Source organism: Brienomyrus brachyistius, chromosome 9 (assembly GCF_023856365.1).
Source record: "Brienomyrus brachyistius isolate T26 chromosome 9, BBRACH_0.4, whole genome shotgun sequence".
Taxonomy (NCBI): domain Eukaryota; kingdom Metazoa; phylum Chordata; class Actinopteri; order Osteoglossiformes; family Mormyridae; genus Brienomyrus; species Brienomyrus brachyistius.
In genome coordinates, this window is record NC_064541.1 from 14811572 (window position 1) to 14831233 (window position 19662).

At 49.7% G+C, this 19662-nt stretch overlaps 1 protein-coding gene across 1 annotated transcript in view; it reads right to left on the reverse strand.

The window, feature by feature from the left end:
- Positions 1 to 19: 19 nt before the first annotated feature.
- ptpn3 (protein tyrosine phosphatase non-receptor type 3) overlaps positions 20 to 19662 on the reverse strand; it is a 47559-nt gene continuing 27916 nt past the window's right edge. Inside the window, exons 12-26 of the mRNA XM_049026764.1 lie at positions 18724 to 18896; positions 18396 to 18518; positions 17661 to 17825; positions 15066 to 15270; positions 12912 to 12989; positions 12580 to 12636; positions 12111 to 12293; positions 10441 to 10584; positions 10075 to 10165; positions 9846 to 9910; positions 9564 to 9710; positions 7477 to 7605; positions 2074 to 2219; positions 1066 to 1201; positions 20 to 426 (exon numbers count right to left, since the gene is read on the reverse strand). Of these exons, the coding sequence (XP_048882721.1) occupies positions 355 to 426; positions 1066 to 1201; positions 2074 to 2219; positions 7477 to 7605; positions 9564 to 9710; positions 9846 to 9910; positions 10075 to 10165; positions 10441 to 10584; positions 12111 to 12293; positions 12580 to 12636; positions 12912 to 12989; positions 15066 to 15270; positions 17661 to 17825; positions 18396 to 18518; positions 18724 to 18896 (1914 nt within the window). The 3' untranslated portion in view covers positions 20 to 354. The remainder of the gene's footprint in view (positions 427 to 1065; positions 1202 to 2073; positions 2220 to 7476; positions 7606 to 9563; positions 9711 to 9845; positions 9911 to 10074; positions 10166 to 10440; positions 10585 to 12110; positions 12294 to 12579; positions 12637 to 12911; positions 12990 to 15065; positions 15271 to 17660; positions 17826 to 18395; positions 18519 to 18723; positions 18897 to 19662) is intronic.

Here is a 19662-nt window from a genome sequence, read left to right on the forward strand (position 1 = left end):
GGAGTCCTTGCAATTCAAATCAGTCACTACATTTTATTCGCAATAACATCCTTTATGATACATTTGAGATGAGTTTTTATGATTGACGTACCACTTATCGTAGTATAGTGATTACCGCACCGGCGCTCACATACACGCGCGCTCACACACACACGCACACTCACTGAAATCGGACCAGCGCTACGATCCAAACCACCGTGATTTCACGAAGTGCCTAATTCCCATGTCCTGCAAGGGTCTCTGTGTGCCATCCTCTCTCTGCTGGCAGCATGATTCCACGGTGCCGGCTTTGCTCGGACGGATTGGGCCGTCCCGTGCCATCTCTCTGTGTCCCCAGGCTTGGCTGTGCAGGCATTAACCTGGCGTATTGTCCAGACTTTCACTGTACACCCGTAAAATGGCCTCGCAGATGAACCGATATTGACTCTGGGGACATAAATCACACCCAGAGCTGTGGTTAGTCCTGTCACAGTCACCCAGCATGCGGCTTGCATAGTATGAACAGGAAATATATATATATATATATATATATATATATATATATATATATATATATATATATATATATATATATATATATATATATATATATATATATATAATTTCAGGTGTTTTAACAGTGTTTTAAAGCACCGTGCTACTGATCCTATACTTTGTTCTATTTACTACTACTATGGCAGTAGTAAATGGTATCTTACTCTGTGTGCTATACACCACTGTTTCTCAGACCTCAGGAACCCTCATATGGTCCATGGTTTTGCTCCCTCCAAATTCCCTGGGAGTTGGGAGGAACCAAAATCGTGGACCATCTGGGGATCCCCGAGGACCGGTTTGAGAAACACTGCTATATATAGGAGACCATCACACCCAGAATCATTAACCTCGGCCAGTGACAGGTGAGCAGGAGATGTGGTCTGCAGGTGTCCTGGTCTGTGTGCCACATGCAGGTGATCATCACACTCGGTGCTATTAGCCTCAGTCAGTGACAGAGAAGCGACCAGCAGACAGCTTGCTGTGGCCTGTGCAGTGTCTGCAGTGTAGAAGATATTTCGACGTATATTTTACCCCCGTCTGCACCATCATGGACCTCTGGTCACGCATTTTCCTCACAAGGTCCAGGGGGTAGACTGGTTGCTTCTTCTCAATGAGCTGCATGGCCGTCTCCATGGTGATAAACACCCCAGTGCGCCCAATCCCAGCACTATGGGGAGGGGAAAAGGGAGGGGCTTGTCATAAATCTGCCACGAAGGGTGGGGCTCTGTCCTTTCCATTGACGGAAGCACTCTTGTAACGACCTCCAGAGCCACGCGTCAAACAATGTTTTACTCATGAAGCATTTTATCCGTGGTATAAATACCACCATCAGCATGACCTTCCTAACCTCCCTGGCGAAACACAGAAGTAGGCCAACCGCACCAGCTACATTAAAAAATCGTGTCCGTTTTCAAACCAGTCGGATATACACAAAGGTGCAAGGCAGAGCACGCCCTAGAAAGGAAGCTAGTTTGTCAAAAGGCCAAGACACACTTGCGGAGTCTTACTACATGTTTGGATAGCTGTGGGATGAATAAACTTCACACAAACACAAACACAAACAAACACAAACACACACACACACACACACAAACACAAACACACACACACACAAACACACACACACAAACACACACAAACACAAACACACACAAACACAAACACACACACACACACACACACACACACACACACACACACACACACAAACACACACACACACAGCAGGTAAGAGGACAGAACCAGCAATGTCTGAGGTCTCGGGGGGGGGGGGGGGGGGGTTGTCCCCTGGTGGATAGTCTGACAATGACATAAAAGTGCAACAAGTTTGCATAAGTGTAGGGCAGGTATCTGCAAATGTATTTATATGTATGTATTTGTATACTTCTAGAAAGAAAATTATCAGGGGGGCTATAGTAAACTTTCTTGACTGGGGAGGGGGGCAGTCAGCGACCTCAAGTGGGTTCCTCAGCTCGTATGCCCGCCCCCCAATCCCCCTGAATTCAAACACTGGTAACCAGGCAAATGCTCCTCTGTCACCTGCAGTGGACCATCAGGGGCTCGGTGCTCTTCCGCTTCTTCCGGACGAACTTCACAAAGTCCAGGAAGTCGGAGGGGTCATCGGGAACGCCGTGGTCAGGCCAGGCCACGTACTGCAGGTGGAAGACCGTCCGCTCCTCTCCGGTCTGAACAGGGGAAAGCGTGGCGATTACGTAACAGGCAAGGGCGTCTCAGCGTCGATAAACATGCACACAAGCAACTCCTGGGCTTTGTGTGGAGGGAAAACAAAGGCAACACTGTGGACGCGGCGGACAGAGACGGGCTGGCCGGAGGATGCCAGCCTGGGCTTCCTCTCTGCCCCCCTCCCTTGTATCTGCCGTCTGGCGAGTTGTTTTTCCACGTTCCGCGATGGGCCCTTGCCAGGAGAGGTCAGGCCACAGAACAGATGGAGTCACGTTCTCCAGAAATATCTGAAGGGGTTGGTGTGTGTGATGGTGCGCTGGGCGTGCGCTGGGCGCGTGCACACGTGACTCTGTGTTGGTAAGCGTAGGCTGCCGTGGGTGTGTGTGTGTGTGAGGGCGTGTGTGTGACTTGGAGGACAGCTGGCGTAATGATACATTGCCGCACAATAGTGACACAATATAGTAATATAATAGTGACAGGAGTGCAAGACGATAGTATATAGCTGGGCTGCAGAACAGCAAAAACCTCCAGGAGACGCTGTAGCAAATGCACATTCTCCAGGAACAGTGCTCTGCTCCAGGAGACCCTGCACCAGGAACAGTTCTCCAACCCAGGAACAACACCCTCCCTTAGTAATAGCACTCTGGCCCACAGACCCTGCACTGGGAACAGGAACGAGTTGAAGGATCAGCACCCTATCCCAGGAAGCCCTGCACCAGGAACAGTTCTCAACCCCAGCAACAGCCCCCTATCCCAGGAAGTCCTGCACCAGGAACAGTGCCCTCCTCTAGGAACCGCGCTCTGCCCCGGGAGACCATGCACCAATAACAGTGTTCTGTCCCAGGAACAGCTCTCCCTCCTCTAGTAATAGCACTCTGGCCCAAGAGACTCTGCACCAGGAACAGTACCCTATTCCAAGAAGCACCGCACCAGGAACACGCATGAAATACTCGAACGAACCCATACGGCAAGCTAATATCACTAAATTTGCTTGTTCTGACTAGTCAAAATCAGATTTAAAGAGGACTGTTGTGCTTTCTTTGAGAGTATAATAGAAGTGGAAGAAGGTTGTTTGCCGCAGCTCTGCCAGCGAGAGACCCTTTGCTTTACAGAGTCCCACGAGGCCGTCTTCTCCGTGGGTGATGGCAGCTGGTACTCAGGGCTTTGTTTAAAACTTCATGTGTGAGCCTTGCACGCCTGCTCGCCTTCTCTCACTGATTTGACTTTGCGAATCCAAAGGTTTTCACCACAGCATTCAGAAACAGACCAGCCCCGTGCACACGCCTGGGTCTCCAAAGGACACACTGGAAAACCTTCGGCTTTCGTGAACAAAAGATCAGCCTGAGACATGGTAAGCGCTTTAGGACCGGAGAATCCTGGTAGCATTTCTGCAAACGCATTTCTGACCTGCCGGTCAGCGCGTTCGGGTCAATCGTGCAGAATCCACACAGAGCTCGCTGATTAGCATGTTGACATTTCTGGCAGAAGCAGTGAGCTGCTTTCATGTGTTTATACGAAACAAACATGCAGTTTCCAGGACAGCGCTCTGATTTTTGAAGAACATAAAAATATTGCATATTCAAAAGCAGCTTGAGGTATACAAGCCTGTCACTCAGTATGGCAGCCAGCTAGAGCAAACCCCGCTGTGGTCGTGACCCAGGAGGCAGTGTATCATCACAACCCAGGCAAATAAAGACAGCTTCCTGCCTCTACCCGTGCATGCTGGGTTGTCATAGCCGACTTGCAGTCCCAAGTCACAAGACCCCGTGCCTAGCAACCACCAGGTAATGGGTCATCTCTGTACGATCCAGCATTAAGTCCTATTGAGTCTTTGTTATTGATAACTGGATTTGGTTCAAGTACCAGGAAATAGCCCACTGAAGTGAAACGGATACAGTAAAAAGCACAAGACCTTTCGAAAAGTTAAGGACATGAAAGATTAGTTTTGAGAAAAAGGAGCGTACAACGCAATAACGTCAAAGAAAGAATCGAGAGGAAATACCTCAGATTTTTCATTCTTTTAAAAAATATGTCCCCAAAAAATGTGCTGGAGATGCCTTTGGTACATTTCATTTATTTATCAGACAATTTACTTTCATGGGGCTAAGGCCCTTGGTCAGGGGCCCAATGGCAAAATCACTCTTCCTGGGATTTGAATCAGCAACCTTCTGACCACAGGTACAGTGTCCTAACCCACTGAGTCACACACCTTCAAGCTCCCTTCATGGTAGTAATAGTGGTTTTTGTTGTAGCACAGACCCCTGCCTCGCAACATCATTAAGCCACTTGACACCCCCTGGAAAGGAAGCCTACTGGGTCCATGTCACTCCTTCCGCTGACTTAATGTCAGTGAGAGACCCGCTACCTTGTGGAAGCGCCGATGAAAACAGTCCATCGGATCCCCGAACGGGCTCCCCCTGCGACGTGCGGAAAAGCTCTTGATGGCTGTCATTTTTGCCTGCTATTTTTAAAGAATGTCTCCATTCAGCGGGTTAGGACTCCGTGCCTGTGATTGGAGGGTCGTCGGTTCAGATCCCAGGGCGATTTCACTGCTTTCTACGTCTGTCCCTGTTCTCAAAAAAGTGCACATCGTTTCAGATAAATAAATAAAATGGAAATGAAAAAAGAAAAAGCAAGTTGTGGTGTGTCTCCTCTCTGACAAACGACGCACTCGCTGGCCAGGCAGAATCGTCACCTGCAAAGTGAGAAATGAGTTTTTGCACAGTGAAGGTCTCGTCCCACAAACTGTCATCAGCGCCTCAGCGACAGGACACCCACGTGACTCTCAGTACAAAGCCAGCCAATTGGGTCCATACAGGGGCTCCTTAGAAAAGCCCTGATCTCACACTCATACTCGGTTAAGCTGCTCAGGAAGTTACGAAAGACGGAAAGAAGAAATCACCACGCCATTAATATCAACTGTGTTGACCTTCGTAACCTATCAGGAGCGAGAAGTGAACTTTGCCCATTTTCACCCAGTCATCCCTCTGAAAACGAAAGTAGCATAAATGCAGACAGATTTAAGGAGGAGTGAGGAATGTCTGCCTTCGGCGGATGGGCAGCCGCTAATTTCACGCAGTCCACCTTAAAAACTAACATCCTCAATCCAGCCTCATCTACACATAAGGAAACACCAATAGATCTTTCACTGAAAATCACACAGCAGAAACCTCACCTGCTCGATTTCAGCTTCTGACCCCTCATACGACGCACATCTAAGTGAGCCATCACTGCGTCCTATATTGACCTAAACATTCATTATTCACAGTAACAACGTCTTCTCCACAAACACATCAGAGCAGGGGATGTCGGTTCAAATTAGCTGCCTGCTACAGGCTGATGAGGCGAGTGTTTTTCTAAACCCTCCTCTAAACTGCAGCAGATAAGCACAGAGGGATTGGACACTGTGTTACCGCAGTTTAATATCAAGGTTAAGTTTAGTTATGGGGCTTATTTTACAGGCCGTGCTGTCTGAGAGGGCAATAACTCAGAGCACGGCAGAGCCCTGACTTTAATCGAATTCCGCGCTAACGACTCCTATGCGCCATTGATGGTGAACTTGGGGAGCGAAAGGCAACTGTGGCAGGCGCGAACGGCCTCAATCCCTCACGAACCACCGACAAAAACGAATTACCGGTGCCGCGTTTAACGAGCGACATTATTTATCAGTGTTCTGCATGGTTTCGTTTTTCTGCCTGGATTCACAAAGTGAAATCGGTGAGGGAAGGCGAGCGAGCGTGCGAGCGTGCCGCACATGTGAAGTTTTAAACGAACCCCCGAGTACCAGCCGCCGTCACCCACGGAGAAGACGGCCTCGCGGGACTCTGTAATGCAAAGGGTCTCTCGCCGCCAGAGCTGCGGCAAACAACCTTCTTCCAGTTCAATTATACTCTCAAAGAAAGCATAAAACAGGCTTATGAGTCAGCACACCGGGAAGGATCGCCATGGCAACGGCGGCGTGCAGCTCAGAGGACGGGAAGAGGAAGGCGGACCAGGCTGAGGTGCCGAGGGGCCGATTGGGAGGGCGCGCCTCTCCCTCCATGGGCCCCTCTCGGCCTGCGGCGCCCGTTCCTGCGCCCACACACCCCTGAGCCACAGGTGCTCACCTTGGGACACAAAGAAATTCCCACTCTGAGCTTTAACCGTTGGCTAGAGGTGGCAGGATGGCGGTGTTCCGCCTGCTCACATCTCTCGCGCCCACAGCAAACCCCAGGCGAGGCCGAGAGGCAAGGATGATGCCGTACAGCTGCTCCGGACCAACCTGGAGACGCCTCGGTGACCGAGTTTGATGTTTATTGCCGGCTTAAAAGGCTCTGGAGACCACCTTCGAGACACAGTCACAGCTGCGGGGCTGACAGATCCAGAAGCGCGTCCTGCTGCCCCCGCGGCAGGTAAGCACTCCAGCACGTGCGCTATGTCTGTTTACAGGCCAGCGCTGCGGGGAACAGCCGAAGGAATCCCTTATCGTTGCTGCTGCTGGATTTTCCAAATGAAACCCACAAAACATCCCATGACTAACGAATCCCAAAGCCACACATGTCACACACGTCCCCCAACTGTGCCTCTGCGTGCCACCCCGGGGGCGAAACTACCCATTTTTCAAACAACCCCTTTATGCCACAATCGCAGCGCCGTCACCAATCAGGGCTCCGTCTGTAACGAAAATTCGCCCGGCGAAACTTTCTCCTTTGCGGAGGAGACTGCAAAACGGCGTTTCCTTCTGCGGGAGATTACCGGAGAAGGCACCCACGTTCCACGCAAAGATACACCCGAGGTGTGAGAGAGGAACGGCCCTAGAAACGGAAGCGAATGGCTCATTAGAATTAAAATTAAAAAAAAAAGAAAGCAAAGGATGAGGAATGCATGAGTGTTCTGCTGGAATCCACAGCTTACTGGTCAGGGCAGTGAGCGCATACTGGCTCGCCAAGTCAGCTTGGCTGCTAAGCTAACTGAGATGCCCACTCCACATATGGGGCAAAGGCCACAGACCAGCGGGGGGTTCGTGCCCGGTTCGTGCCAGCCCTCCTTACCCTGCGTACGCTCATAAGCCCAGGCGCCAAAGCACAACTAATGACGAAGCTGGGGATTTGGGGAGCAGGGCCCGTCGCAGCAGGCGGCCCGAGATCTCTCCAGCGACCTCTCCTCATTTCAGAGGCCCTTCTGGCCGTCATCCCAGCTGCCTGCTGTACCGTGTGCATCGCGTGTAGATGTTTGATGGAGACTGGGGGAGACAGAGCATGGAGCGCGCGCGGCCCCTACCTCTCTGCAGATCAGCGTGAACTCCCTGAAGACGTAGGCCAAGTTGCACTCCTCCGAGTGACAGCGGATCTGCAGCCCTTCGTAGTCCCGCAGCTCGGGGGGGTCTGGCCAGTACTGATGACACTTTGGCTGAAAGGCAGGAGCACGGGAAGCGTCAGGAGGCCACGCGGACCAGCGCCAAGGTTGCCGTAAATAGACACTGTGCACACATGGCCTGCGTGTTTTTCGCTGGTCTGTCCTGTGTGGGTCCAGTCAGTGCATGAAAAGGCAGCTGGTCTGTAGGGGTACGGGAGGTAGTACTTTGTTGTGTGTGTTTGTGTGTGTGTGTGTGTATGTATGTATATATACACACACACACACACACACACACACACACACACGATTTCAGGATATTATATACAATACACCTTACTAGTACTTTTGCCTTCAGAAAAGCCTTAATTCTTCAAAGCATAGATTCAACATGGCGCCTGAAACATTCCTCAGAGACTCTGGTCCATGTTGACATGACAGCATCACGCAGCCGCTGCAGATCTGTCAGCCGCACCTTCAAGATGCGAATCTCCCGTTCCGCCACATGCCATGGGCGCTCTATTGGATTGAGATCTGGTGACTGTGGAGGCCATTTGAGTACAGCAATCTCATCTTTCTTGTTTATGAAACCAGCCTAAGATGAGCTCTGTGACATGCCGCTTCATCCTGCCGGACGTAGGCATTAGAAGCTGGGTACGCTGTGGTCGTAATGGGATGAATATGGTCAGTAACAATACTCAAGCAGGCTGTCCCATGTAAATAATGCTCAATTAGTACTGAGGAGCCTAAAGTGTGCCAGGAATTACCCTCCACACCATTACACCACCAGCAGCAGCCTGAACTGGTGATACATGCCCACTGTAGCCTCGGCTTCCCGTTCTTAGCTGACAGGAGTGGCATCCGGTGTGGTCTTCTGCTGCTGTAGCTGCCGCGACCCGGTTCAATGTGTTGTGCGTTCAGAGATGCTCTTGGTTGTAAGTGGTTATTTGAGTTACTGCTGCCCTTCTATCAGCTTGAACCACTCTGGCCATTTTTCCTCGACCTCTGCCATCAATAAGGTATTTTTACCCTGGGAAGCCCCCCACTCGCTGGATAATTTTCCTTTTTCGGTCCATTTTTGGTAAACCCCAGACATGGCTGTGCGTGTAAATCCCAGTAGATCAGCAGTTTCTGAAATACTCACATCAACCTCAACCATGTCGCCTCCATCAGCTTTCTTCCCTATTCCGGTGTTTGAGCTGAACATTAACTGAAGCTCCTGACCTGTATCTGGATAATTTTATATACTGTGCTGCTGACATGATTGGCTAATGAGACATTTGATATTTGCTTCAACGAGCAGTTGAACAGGCAAACCGAATAAAGTGGTCAGTAAATAACTCATCACTACCATTTAATTGTCATTTAAAAACAAATTTTCTTCCTTTTTTGGAAAAATTCACTATAGTAATATAGTAAAATGTATTTTGTTCTTACCTCAATTTTACAGTATTCCCCAGGACACAGCATATGGCACCCCCATGCCTATTCACCATTAAGGGCATTGCTTTACGTCCCAGTCCTGTTTGCTAACCTGATGAGCACCACAGAGTTCGCTTGTTGTTCCTGGGCAGGTCTCTTCACCCTAACTAGCGCCCCACCGTGTCAGCCTGTGTGTAAACACCAACGCTCAGGTGTGGGTGTAACCCCGTCTCCGGGGGGGCGTGTCACAAATGGTCACCATGGGGTTTTAAGGCGTTAAAGATGATTCATCACAGAGCTTGTGGACCTCAATGCAGTTAGTGACATCAGGTGTGTGCAATAAAGGGCCACCTCAGACTTAACACAGGGGTGGGGGTCTTTCAACAGCCTGGACATGAAATGAAAGCGCTTCAGGTCCTGTTTGACCAGACCAGTGCTGTTACCTAGCAACGGCCAAGCTGCATCCCAGTGTGCACAGAGAAAGAGCCGATCAAGTCAGGTTAACGAGAGACGACCGTGAGTGTGTGTTAGGTAACATGAGGAAAAGTGTGTATGCATGAGTCCCACAGCAGGGGGCGTCAGAGTGCACCCACCCGGCCCCTCTCTGTCAGCGTTGTCAGCATGATGATCACGCGACTGTGCTGCTCCCAGACGCTCCTCCAGAAGTGGCAGCAGGTGTGTGGTAGTGGTCCCTGTGCAGCCACATAATAGTTAACTACCTCTGTACCAGGAACCTCCATCTGCAAAACAGGAAACCCCCAGGTGACCCCAAAGGCTTGAAGGACACTGCGGAGTTGCTAGCTCTGCTTCCCAACTACATCTGCGCTGACACCTATCCTACTCATTACTCCCAGTGGTCCAGGCTGACCGACTACCTTAATATGGCTGGCATTGATGTAATTGTCCTCCTTGTCTTGTAAAACCACTCTGGTGATGTCATCTAAAAGGGACGAGAAAGACAGTGGTAAGTGAAAATGTAAAAGGAGTTTGACGGCTGTGTGTACTGAATAGAAACTTCTACAGGCTGCTTAAGCCGCGGCTCTTTGTTACAGCTGGATAGTCAGTGGCTTACTAAGACGTTTTAAAACAGTTAAATCAGCTCACAGGGCAACACATCCTTGTATCTGTTCTTCTCCATATTCTGAGTCAATCTGGCTTCCACCATCTCCAAGCCCTGCTTCTTCCTGTACAGTTGCTAAGAAAAGAAAAAGTCAACCTCGGTGAGTGGACATTAACCATCAGCCCAAACCTCTCTGAGTGGACATTAACCATCACCGCAAACCTCTCTGAGTGGACATTAACCATCACCCCAAACCTCTCTGAGTGGACATTAACCATCACCCCAAACCTCTCTGAGTGGACATTAATGTTCAGTTGTGTCAACCACAATCCTTTCCATTGGGAGCATGCATCACCTGCCTGCCCCATGGCACCCCACCCCCGGCTCTCCTTTACTCCCTAGCTCCTGACCTCAAACTGGACCAGCAGACTCCCGGTTTGGAGGCCCTTCTTTATATGCACCATGGAGTCCTCCAGGCTTTCACCGATCTGGTGGCCTTGTGGCAGGGTGCTGTCTCCTAGCAACTGGAAGCCAGCATTAAATGTGGACAGGGGCTTCGTACACGAGCCGAGTCCTGCAGAGCCACACGGTATGCAAACAGATGGAGACAGCAGGGTCAAAGATCGTCAGGGATGCAAGGCAGCTTATGGGGAACAGCCAGCGAACACAGACCCAAACAAACCACACAGCGCCATTCAGCGCACCAGACTCCAAACAGACCACACAGCGCCATTCAGCGCACCAGACTCCAAACAGACCACACAGCGCCATTCAGCGCACCAGACCTCAAACAGACCACACAGCGCCATTCAGCGCACCAGACCCCAAACAGACCACACAGCGCCATTCAGCGCACCAGACCTCAAACAGACCACACAGCGCCATTTAGCTCACCAGACCCCAAACAGACCACACAGCGCCATTCAGCGCACCAGACCCCAAACAGACCACACAGCGCCATTCAGCGCACCAGACTCCAAACAAACCACACAGCGCCATTCAGCTCACCAGACCCCAAACAGACCACACAGCGCCATTCAGCGCACCAGACCTCAAACAGACCACACAGCGCCATTCAGCGCACCAGACCTCAAACAGACCACACAGCGCCATTCAGCGCACCAGACCTCAAACAGACCACACAGCGCCATTCAGCGCACCAGACCTCAAACAGACCACACAGCGCCATTCAGCTCACCAGACCCCAAACAGACCACACAGCGCCATTCAGCGCACCAGATCCCAAACAGACCACACAGCGCCATTCAGCGCACCAGACCCCAAACAGACCACACAGCGCCATTCAGCGCACCAGACGCCAAACAGACCACACAGCGCCATTCAGCGCACCAGACGCCAAACAGACCACACAGCGCCATTCAGCGCACCAGACCCCAAACAGACCACACAGCGCCATTCAGCGCACCAGGCCCCAAACAGACCACACAGCGCCATTCAGCGCACCAGACTCCAAACAGACCACACAGCGCCATTCAGCTCACCAGACCCCAAACAGACCACACAGCGCCATTCACCGCACCAGACTCCAAACAGACCACACAGCGCCATTCAGCGCACCAGACCTCAAACAGACCACACAGCGCCATTCAGCGCACCAGACCTCAAACAGACCACACAGCGCCATTCAGCGCACCAGACCTCAAACAGACCACACAGCGCCATTCAGCGCACCAGACCCCAAACAGACCACACAGCGCCATTCAGCGCACCAGACCTCAAACAGACCACACACCGCCATTCAGCGCACCAGACCCCAAACAGACCACACAGCGCCATTCAGCTCACCAGACCCCAAACAGACCACACAGCGCCATTCACCGCACCAGACCCCAAACAGACTACACAGCGCCATTCACCGCACCAGACCCCAAACAGACCACACAGCGCCATTCAGCGCACCAGACCCCAAACAGACCACACAGCGCCATTCAGTGCACCAGACCCCAAGACCTACATCATACCCTGAAAGCCTCCAGTCTTCAGCTCACCATACACCTTTCCTGTTTTTGGGCAGGGCAAAGCCATCTACGTGCCCCTCCCCCAACACACAGACACGCACACCCCCAGAAACATAGAGCTGGTCACCTTTCCGACGAACCAGCAGCGTCAGCTCCTTGGTGTGGGACTCGCGGCTGGCCTTAATGAACATGACCACCTGGTCGTGGTTGTGCTCTGAGATGTCCCGTCCATTGATCAGGAGAATCTGATCTCCTTCCAGAAGCTCGGGGGTACACCTTCCAGCCTAAAGAGGAACACACACAACTGCCTTAACCTGTGAAAGACTGACAGCATCTGATACCCACATACAGCCCTATGCATCATAAACATCATCACAACACAACACATCTGTCAATGGGCTGCAGAGACAAATGGCTGGAGTATGTTTATTAATAAAAGTAAACATATTCTGTGACAGGACTACGAGAGAAGAAACTGATGTAATGGTGTCTGAGCAGACACGTTCTACGAATGTTCATACAAACACCGGACGAATGGTCAGCCAATGTAGGTCATATTCTGGCCCTTACCGGTGAATCATGAGCCACATGTGAGATCATTAGGGGCATCTTTTGGTCAGCACCTCCCTGGAAAACACCAGGCATCACAAGAACAAGCTCAGGCGGGGCGAGGGGAACAATGACAAGTAAACGACGCCGGACAAGAAGATGACCCAGCGGGTCTGTCAATGTCTCGCCAGCCCAACAAGGCCAAGGTGACAGTGCTGGTGTTAGAACAAGCTTCAGCAGCATTATATGTATTTAATTCTCCCCATATCCTGGAGGAAGGAGCTCTCAGGGAAGCACGACTCTGCATCAGCGCCCAGCAAAGTCGCGGGAGGACAGATCTGGGGCACGCTCACTTTGACGTTGAAGCCGAACTTGCCGTCTTTGTCTGGGGCCATTCTCACCAACAGCAAGTCACCCTCTATCTCCTCGTTCTGGAAGGGAAGAGCAAGGCAGGGCAGTTAGAATGACAAGATGTCCCCCCCCCCCCTCCCTCCCGGCTCAGGATTCATCATAACTCTGGGGACAATTAATCAGCCTGGTTATGGACAGTTAACTAACTATGAGGCCATTTTCTCATACACCATCGTGCTACATCAACAGTTGCTGTCATCATGGGCTAATATGAATATCAGGTGAGTAGGTTATTGTTCTATTGTGTTTCTTTGTTTAGTTTTGATGTGCAGGCTGAAACGATGCTCATTCGAAAATGACTAATCCTTATGTAAGGTTACAGATAAGGACCTGTGAGGTGATACTGTGTGGACTGGGAAGCGACCGGGGCGAGGCTGCAGACACTGCGAACATGAAAAAGCCGGCAGGGCACGGTGAGAGATGTGGTGTGATGTATGTGTGATGTGTGCACAACGTGTGTGTGTGTGTGATGTGTATGCATGATGTGTACGTAGTGTGCGATGTGACGGGGTGTGTGTGCGATGCGTGCATGATGTGTACGTAGTGTGTGATGTGTGTGTGATGTCCGTGTGATGTGTGTATGTCACTGTATGCTGTGTGCGATGTGTGCATGATGTGTATGTAGTGTGCGATGTGTGTATGGTACGGTGTGTGATGTGGTGTGATGTGTACACGATGTGTACGCGGTGTGTAATGTGTACGCAATGTCCGTGTGATGTGCATATGATATGCTGTGTGATGTGTGTGCGATGTGCGTGTGGTGTGTGATGTGGTGTGTGCATGATGTGTACTTAGTATGTGATATGGTGTGACGTGTGTGCGATGTGCGTGTGATGTGTGTATGGTGTGATGTGTGTGTGATGTGTGTGTGATGTGTGTGTGATGTGTGTATGGTGTGATGTGTACGGTGTGATGTGTGTATGGTGTGATGTGTGTACGGTGTGATGTGTACGGTGTGATGTGTACGGTGTGATGTGCACGGTGTGATGTGTGCACGGTGTGATGTGTGTACGGTGTGATGTGTACGGTGTGATGTGTGTGTGATGTGTGTACGGTGTGATGTGTATGGAATGATGTGTACGGTGTGATGTGTATGGAATGATGTGTACGGTGTGATGTGTGTGTGATGTGTGTACGGTGTGATGTGTGTACGGTGTGATGTGTATGGTGTGATGTGTGCGCGGTGTGATGTGTGTACGGTGTGATGTGTGTACGGTGTGTCTGTGCTTTCGCTCGGCTAGTGCTGTGCCACACTGGGTTGCTAAGGAGGACCACACTGCTCCTCCATTCAACAGGCAGGAGGTGACTCTGCTCTCCTTGGTGCTGAGATTAAAAATTTCAGAATACAGTCTGCCTTCGCCGTGAGGAAATAATTGTATACCTGTTGTAAGAGCTTTATACTCGTATAGCCCTATTCAATGATTACTGACCGTTATCATTAGTACAGTGACTACTGACATCTAATACTTACCTCTTTCAGTAATACAATGAGTATTGACTTTTCTCATTAATACGGTGAGTATTGACATTGAAAACAAGACTCTCTTATACGAACGAGGAATGACCTTTATAGGCGAGTACTGATCTTTTTTCAATAAATACAGTACTGAGTATTGCCATTCAGCACGTAACGTTCTCTTTTACACCACGCCCTTCATCGTTAACACAGTGTGTACTCTGTCAGTGTCACATCTTCCCATATTGAGAGCTACACTCTAATTTTGATTCCTGGCCTGAGAAGTGGGGGGCCTGAACAGACGTGCTTCCCAGCACAGCGATTTCACATCTCCGCCTTTAGGAAAGTCTGTTTCTGGGGGTGGTGTGTGACTCAGCGGGATAGGATGCCATGTCAGATGGTTCAGAAGCGGGTCGCCCGAGTGAACCCACCAGTTGGCCCGTGAACAAGGCCAGGAACTGCCTGTTTTTTTCAATAGGAAGCATTGTGCCAAATAAATGCTTCATTCCCTCTCCCACTCTAGCCCACCTCTGAACAGGAAAACCCCCAGTAATGCTCTGTCTGTCATAAGGTCCCCTGTCATGATATCAGCCCAGACCTTCCCACACTGACAACCACAATCTAAATACCAGCTCCTGACCTTATCGGAGTAACACTGTGAGTCCCGGTTGGCTGTCCCTTCCACAGCCAAGCCCTCACTGTCAAGACTGGGGGAGTCGGGCTGCCCAGGGGGGGTTGAAGCCTGTTGCGTGGGCACCACTGCCTCCTGGCCACTGGCCGGCATCAGGGTGCAGCTGCGTAGGTCAGGTCCCGCCTCTTTGCTCTTTCTGTCTTTATGAATTTTCCTTTATGAAGGAAACAGAGAGGAATTGCAAAGAAAAAAAAAATCCAAAAATCAGACATCAAGTAAATTCACCTTATATTTTCTCCGCTCCCCCCCGCAGTCTGCTCGAAGTCTCCCAGAAGCTATTTAAAAACATTTACGCGCGAGACACGAGAATCTATATTAGAAATCAGACGTGCTTAGTAGTGGCACTCAGACCAATTGTAATTTACTACAAAACCCCAAAAGGACCTGTCCTTAGAACACGCCAGAAGAAAAGGTTATATTTAGTATTAAGCTCAGCTAAAATTAGCAGAGGGCGCGGTACGGCGCATGGCAGTGGGGCACCGGACCCAGGGGTGGCGCTGCGTTACGGAGAGCGGCCTCATGGCGGCTGCTTGGCCAGGACGGCCTGCACGCGCTCCAGCACGCGCCCAAGCTGTCAGCACAGAACTCCTACTGTGACGCCAAGGCTAACAGGAAGGACGGCGAGAAGAGGCCTTCCCTGCTTGTTTATTGCTCCTAACGAGGTGCAGGGGCCCTGGAGACACACGTCAGCAGGGTAAAGCGCAAACACCGGTGATGATCACTCCCTCTGGGGAAAGAGGCCTGTTGAGGTAATACTGCTTTGTGTCTCATGCGAGGCATAAAGGTAATAGCAGAGAAGAGGGGTCATCACGCTGCATAAGCGAAGGACAACACTGGCTGCAGAAGACGCTCTCTGGATGGCGGCATGGTCCAGTAAGCCGTGGTTCCGGCTTTATAAGCATTATGTGAGACTTCGCTGTCTGACTGCTAAAAGGTGCAGTTACGTAAAACAGTTTCCCTGGTCTGCAAAGTAGGAAAACTTACGAACCACAAAAAGAAACGTCAAAGATGTCTGAAATGAATCAACAGGAGCTGCTCCTGTTCAGCAACAGAACCTACAGCCAGAAAACAAAACAATAACCCTCTGACCTTGCGGGAGGCCTGCTCTTAAACTTAAATATTCACTTTAGGATAAGAGCCTTTGATGAGGAAACATTTCTACAGCACTGAAAGTTTCACTTTGTCAATCTGACTTCCAGCGCGAAACTGACCTGGTTACCAGGGAACTCATGAATAATTTCAGTGGCTTCAATACATTCATAAACAAAAATAGGCATAAGCCCTAGATCGCTCCATAACTTCCAATAAAAATGGAATACATTTTCCCCTGGGATAAGATAAAGGCTCACTGCAGCCCGATACCAAAAAAGTGAATATGGGAGATGGATGGATGGATGGATGGAATACATGTATGCATGTAAGGTCTGTGCTGCAGACCTCACTGAACAGCTGTCCTGTTACCTTTTTGAACTGTGGTTTAAAGTAAGCGACCACCATCAAACAAAACACTAGTTCAATCGCATAATTTACCCAGTATAAATTACCACAAACAATAAAAATGCTTTTTCCCGATTAAAGAGATCACTTTGACGATAAGGCCAATTCTCACTGTTTCCTCGTGCGCGTGTGAGAGATTTCAACGTTACATTCCTGAAACAATTTCAGATTCCAGAATGATTTCAATTTTCCGCAACTTAAGATATGCATAAACATGTCAAGTTCTGCAGCGTGTATAAAGGGCTTGTGACCATACGGACTGCATCCTGCACAATGCCAACAGTCTCCGGTTCTCTGATACATCCAAGATGCTTTTTTATCTTATTTTTTCTGTCTCCATGGAAATGCCTTTCGAAGGTGACAGACATTATTCTCCTGATTCGACAGAAGCCTTTTGTACATTGCAATAAATCATGTTAAATTTAATGCGATTTCTGCATGCCTCATTTTACTATATTGACTGTTGTGTAGCTGTTAGTGTCACTTATTAATAAAAAACTATTTGGATATTACCGTGTTTTTCACTGTGGCCAAACAATTATCATACCAAATCATAGTCAGGGAACCATAAAGAAATCAACATAATTAAGAGAGACACCAGTAACAGTTCTTTGTTTTTCTATTAAAGGTGGCAGCAGGATAATTATTAATAACATCATGGGTCTTTCCACTTAAAGTAAAATGTAATTACCAGACCTTTCCTCTATCCAGCATGTATTAATAATGAATCTATCTCTGCTTTCTAAGGACATTAGGGCTGTAATACATTTCAGCAGATGTAAATAACTATTGAAGCATTAGTTCCTGCTTAATGTGATTTTCTCTCTTGCAGCAAGAAATTCATTCTCAGAAAAAAGTCCCAGAATACGATAGAGGAAGGGTGTTCACTCCTTTGCTACATGAACCTGAACTGCGTACTCTGCTCTTATAGGCAAATCTCGAAGTGTGTGCCATCCTCGGACACATGAACCTCAAGTGTGTACTGTTCTCTGATAGGTGAAACTCATCTGCTTACTGTCCTCCGATAGGTGACCCTGAATTTCTTACTTCTGGTCAGCTGAGGTCTCCAGGCCAATCCCTTTGGCAGCCTCGGGGATCTTGTACGTGTAGAAAACATCCTCTGTCTCAGGAAAGTAGCTCATCTCACTGGCCAAGTTGTCCATGGACGAGTGGTGAGTCTTGCGGATGTTGTGTCTCAGACGGGGGCTCCGCCTGCAGTCAACCAACCGATTGATAAAATCTACTTATTTTTAAACACACGCATGAGATGCAGTGGCATTAAGGGAGAAGCGCAGGGCTCACAGCCACTTAAGTCCGATCATTCCAAAGATTCTCCTTGTGAAAATCTAAGTTAGAACTGTATGGAAAAGCCTAACTTTGTCTATTGTAGAACAGTATAATAATACTTTATCAATCCCCATGGAAAAATTCTCTCTTTTCCTATTTCCCCTCTTGCTCTCCATGACAAACACAGACACAAGTACAGGTGAGAGCAAGCATGGGGGGTGGTCACGGGACAGGATCAGCCAGTGTGCAGTGAGCACCCCAGGAGCAACTGGGAATTAGGGCCTTTGCTCAGGGGCCCAAAAGTGGCATCGGTCTGCTGGCCCCGGGATTCAAACTGACGACCTTCTGGTCCTAACCTGCTGAGCCACACACCTACCACTAGAAGAAGACAATGCTGTTGCTGGTGAGGGCAAACCCAGACACTGGCCTGGAGGAGCTGCCCTGAACTCGCATTTGCTGGGTGGAGAGCAGTGACGACCCTCACGTGAAGCTTACCAGCTGGGCGTGGTAGGCGGGGAGAAAGAGGGCAGACTTCGGGTGTCCAGGTTCTCCACGGAGAGGGACTTCCTCAACGCTGGGTTCAGCACCACGCCGCGCATCATTCTGCACATAATCAGACTATTCAGGGACCAGAGGCCCAGGGTCAGGGTTGAGCTAAAACTTAAGGGGAGATAATCATGTCCTGTCAATCACTGGCTGCTTGAATCCACTTCCCAATGGGTTCGAGGAAGTAATGATTGATCTTGCCCACTTGGGGCAATATCTTAATCAGTAATGAGCAGAACAGCCCCCCCCCATCAAGTCGAGCCCCATCTGTACTCACTTGGTGGGGTTTTTATAGGTGAGAGTTCCGTGGCTAAACAGCAGCTTCTTGTCCAGCGACAGAGAGGCACCCGACTGGAAGAAGGCGTGATGTTCCACACAGGACCGCCACAGGTTTTTGCAGGTGCGGTAGTTGAGCATGTTGAAGGTGACGGTGCTGTCGCGACTCTCCCTCTGATGGGGGACAGTCAGGGGACCCGCAAGGGGACAGTCAGGGGACCCGCAAGGGGACAGTCAGAGTCTCCAGATGGACCAAAGGAGACACGTCGGAGATCACGGGTCACTGTTACGGCTGACGGTACTCTTGGGTATAGATGACCATACGCTTAATGTTAGCTACCACTGGAAAAATTAGTATGTCAGTGAGAAATAACCAGAAATAACTAAATAATACTGAATTAGAGACATAAGATAATTGCAGAGCCCATACAGTGATGCGCATTAGGTGACATTCTGACGGATAGAACACTACCATGAACTGAAGTTTTCAACATAAACAAAAGTGTTAATCAGTCTGCCTGACTTTCAACCCAAACCGTATGATTTTCGCTGCTATTTAGGGCATGAATCTGTTAAATCCGTGGTGACCTACCTGGCCGTAAAAGTACAACTCTGCGCTACACTGACACTCTGCTAAGTCAGCCACCTTTCTCCATTCATCTGCCATCCCAGTATAGACAGGCCGCAGACGTGCATGTGACACGTGCTCGGGTGGGAAGTTCAGCACGGAGCTGTGCTTACAGAATGCGGCTTTTATTCCGGTGCTGCCGTATTTATCGTACGCTTCAACGCCGCGCGGATAAACTGAGCAAATTAAGCACGTCAACGCTATCTATAATTAACAGTCACCATGGAGGGAGAAAGAAATCCCAGACTCCTTCCTCGTACTGTTCTTACTGAGGAGACGTGCTACGCAAACGAGGGTATACTGTAGGGAAAA